This window comes from Helianthus annuus, chromosome 16 (genome assembly GCF_002127325.2).
Source record: "Helianthus annuus cultivar XRQ/B chromosome 16, HanXRQr2.0-SUNRISE, whole genome shotgun sequence".
Classification (NCBI taxonomy): Eukaryota; Viridiplantae; Streptophyta; class Magnoliopsida; order Asterales; family Asteraceae; genus Helianthus; species Helianthus annuus.
In genome coordinates, this window is record NC_035448.2 from 179042905 (window position 1) to 179046741 (window position 3837).

Consider the following 3837-nt stretch of genomic DNA (forward strand, 5'->3'; position numbering starts at 1 on the left):
GTTTTTGGGACAGATTTAGAAGGAACCCTATTTAGTATAAGAACGGTTGTCTTCAATGCCTCAGTCCATAAAAATTTAGGCAAATTCGAGTTTGCCAACATACTTCTTATCATGTCCATAAGGGTTCTATTTCTTCTCTCAGCAACACCATTCTGCTGAGGTGTACCCGGCATGGTAAATTGGTTCACTATCCCGTGTTCTTTACAAAAATTAAAGAAAGGACCGGGAGCTTGACCAATGTCTGTATGTCAACCATAATACTCACCCCCTCTATATGATCTCACTACCTTTATCTTATGGCTAAGTTGGTTTTCAACTTCAGCCTTAAAAGTTTTAAACATTTCAAGTGATTCAGATTTTTCTTTAATCAAATACAGGTACATGTACCGAGAATAATCATCTATGAAAGTAATAAAAGACGTATGGCCAGTAATGCCAGGTGGAAAAGGTCCACAAATATCAGTGTGTATGAGTTCTAATAATCTAGAACTCCTTGTGGCACCCTTTTTATTTTTATTCGTCTTTTTCCCTTTAATGCATTCAACACATGTTCCAAAATCGCTAAAATCAAGATCTGGTAATTCACCATCCTTCACGAGTCTTATCATTCTGTCTCGTGAGATGTGGCTTAAACGTCGATGCCACAATTTAGATGATGTTTCCAAATCATGTTTTCGTTTTCGTTTTTGTTTGTTGATTTTCTCATTTACGTTATATGACAACAAAGATTTCGAAAAGTTATCATCTAGTTCTAACTTATAGAGATTTCCATCTAGATAACCACAACCAAGAACTTGGGAGTTTAAACTAATAGTGACCTTTCCATGCCCATGTAAAACTTCAAAACCATCATTGTCTAACTTTGATACTGATACTAAATTCCGAGTAATTTTTGGTACATATAATGTATCATAAAGTTTAATACAATGACCATTTTTCATAATAAGTTGCATGGTTCCTATGGCCTCAACTTCAAGTTCTTCCCCTCCTCCCGTTCTAAGTGTTCTTTGGTTTCTTTCCAGCCTCTGGATTGTAAGGAATCCATGTGTGGAATTGGTAACATGAACCATTGAACCAGAGTCAACCCACCATGTGTTAATTGGTACATTAATATTAAAGGATATCATAAATGCATAAGTACCTTTCTTAGCCAACTATTCCTTGAATTTTGAACAATCTCGTTGCAAGTGCCCTTTGTTATGGCAGAACTTGCAATGAGACTGTCCCTTGGAAACATTAGGGCTGGAAACAGTATTTGAATTCGCTTTCTGGACTTTGGAACTTTCCCCTTTAAAATTTCCCTTCCTTTTCACTGACTTAGTGGTAGCGATATAAGCAACTTCTGGTTGTTCTAGTTTCAAACGTTCCTCTTCCTGCACACACATTGCTATCAACTCACTCATTGACCATTTGTCTTTCTGAGTGTTATAGTTGATCTTAAAAGCATTAAAACGTGCAGGAAGAGAAGTCATGATGAAGTGCACTAGAAAACCATCGCTTATTTCCATGTCTAATCCCTTTAATTTATGGGCCATGTCGCTCATCATCATTATGTGCTCACGCACACCACTAGTCCCTTCATATTTTGTGGTAAGCATCTTCAAAATTAGAGAACTCGCATGTGCTTTAGAAGATCCCTTGAATTGCTCCTCAACTGAATTCAGATATTCTTTAGCATTCTCTGAATCAGGTATAGCTCCCCTAATGGCACTTGAGATGGAATTCTTGATAACCATAAGAGACATTCTGTTAGACCTTTCCCACTTTTCATGCTCTATTTTCTGATCTGCCTTAGGGCATAATCAAGATCCACCATGTGACAACCGGTAATTAACGGCTTCTAATTACGTGATTAGCGAACGTTTAAGGCGATAATTAATAGTTTTAAGGCACGAATTAAGCTAATTAAGCTCTTGGTATGCCTAGGAATGCTTATCGGACGTTATAGTGCACATATGAGGTTTTCAGGAAAACTGCGGAACGATAAGCGATAACGAACTGGTTCCGTACAAAAAAACTGACCACGCCGACAAATGCAAATTTTATACGTATAATTTAAATCTACGGATTTCGTTTTGCGAAACAACACGATCTTGAATGTTCGAAAACGCAAACGTGAACGAAAACGCGGCTGCTGGAATGCACCGGCAACAAAACGGAAGCGTCAAACACGCATATTAACTCAAAAACTGAAATATACTGATATATTTAGCTTCGCTTTCGAATTTTAATATCCGAAGTTGAAATTGGAGTGGAAAACGGACTAGAAACGATAAACCAAGCATTTTACGCTATTTAACGAAACCGACTATCAAACACGACGATAACGACTACCGTTACTATTTTTCGTATTTATAAATCAAAAATTCAGTCCACGACGTTACAGATAGTTCGGGTATTTTATAACGGGTCTCGTAGGAATTACGGGCCACTTGAAACACGATATTGGGATTGTGGGCCTTGGGCCCAAGCCCAAACCCACTTAAGACAAGCTAACCCTAACTATATATAACATGTTATCCATTTATCCTCATTTGTTAGAAACAAACCCAAGCCAGACAATTCTCAGCCGACACCCCCTAAACCTCACCCTCTGCTCCTCTCTCGTGACCGAGCACCGGCGATCGGAGAGCTCCGACCGGCCACCGGTCTTCTTGCACCTCCGACAAACCCCCAAACACCCACCTGCCACCCCCTAGCCCACTGCACTCAAGGAACACCCCCCCCCTTTTGATTGACAGCACGGAGCACCACCACCACCGTCCGGTGGTGGTGCGGCGACGAAAACAAGCAGACAGAGATGAGAGAGACTAGAAGTGAGAGAGAGGAGAACCAGAAGCAGAGTGGAACGGCAATGAACCGCCGTCTGCGGCGGAGCCGCGGTGGCAGTGGTGGTGTTTTGTTCTGACGGGTCTCACGGTAAAACCTGGTTCCTTTTTCTTCTCATTTTATTTTTTCTTTTCTTCAAGATCGTTATAGATCTGTGGATTTTTCGGGCCGATGTTAAATGTTTCAGGCGGGGGTATGGTTGCCGGTGACATGTACAGCAGTGCCGACAGTAGCAAGGGCGGTGGTTGATGGTGGGGTTGAGCGGACCCGGTTCAAGTCCGGTTCGGGTCAGATTTAACACGGGTTAGCGAGTCAACTCGGTATGGTTTCGGGTCAGCTCACTGTGCGGGTCAACTCGCTACTAGGGTCAACTTAGTTCGATGTTCGGATCAACAAGTTAACGGATAGCTCGGTTTGGTCAACGACTCAGATTTTCGGGTTTCGGATTCGGTCAAAGATGGTCAAACTGGTCAACATCAGGTCAACGACAGTCAACTGTCGGGTCAACAGCGACCAAACAGGTCAACGACAGTCAACTCAAAGACCCGGTAATGAAATTAAACGATGTGAAAATTCCGTTTATAGTTTAGATTTTTATTGTAGTTATACGCGACCGAGCTCGACCGATACCGTTAGTGATTAATCACGTTTTATTTTTGTCGTATTTGATAAAGATTTAGTATATATTGTGTGAATTGATTGAATTCTTGTTGAGATTTGACAAAATACGACAACTTTTTATTGTCGGGTTACTCCTAAAACAGAGGAAACTCTGTCCGATTTCCATAAAAATTCGAAACGCGACACGTATTTATAGTTTCAAAAACGACACTTAATGGAATTCAAGTTTATTTTTTTTTTATAAAATAAATATATATATATATATATATATATATATTTATTTGACGACGATCTACGATTTACAAAACGAGGTATAAGTTAACGAAACCCCACGCTTGTTTAACATAAACATAAGATTTATAATTATTCAAACATCGATATTCCAAA

At 40.0% G+C, this 3837-nt stretch overlaps 1 protein-coding gene and 1 long non-coding RNA gene across 2 annotated transcripts; one reads left to right on the forward strand and one right to left on the reverse strand.

The window, feature by feature from the left end:
* Positions 1–1154: 1154 nt before the first annotated feature.
* LOC110920100 lies at positions 1155–1745 on the reverse strand. Its single transcript, XM_022164336.1, has one exon. It carries the CDS (start codon positions 1743–1745, stop codon positions 1155–1157), a length of 591 nt encoding a protein of 196 aa, XP_022020028.1.
* Positions 1746–2579: 834 nt separating this feature from the next.
* LOC118487983 lies at positions 2580–3590 on the forward strand. The gene is made up of 2 exons (XR_004883085.1): positions 2580–2919; positions 3017–3590. It is a non-coding gene; the product is annotated as an uncharacterized LOC118487983 (long non-coding RNA).
* Positions 3591–3837: the final 247 nt, after the last annotated feature.

Bases quoted from the DNA above. Each gene is read 5' to 3' on its own strand.
- LOC110920100 (XM_022164336.1), bottom strand. From the start codon at position 1,745: ATGTCTCTTATGGTTATCAAGAATTCCATCTCAAGTGCCATTAGGGGA.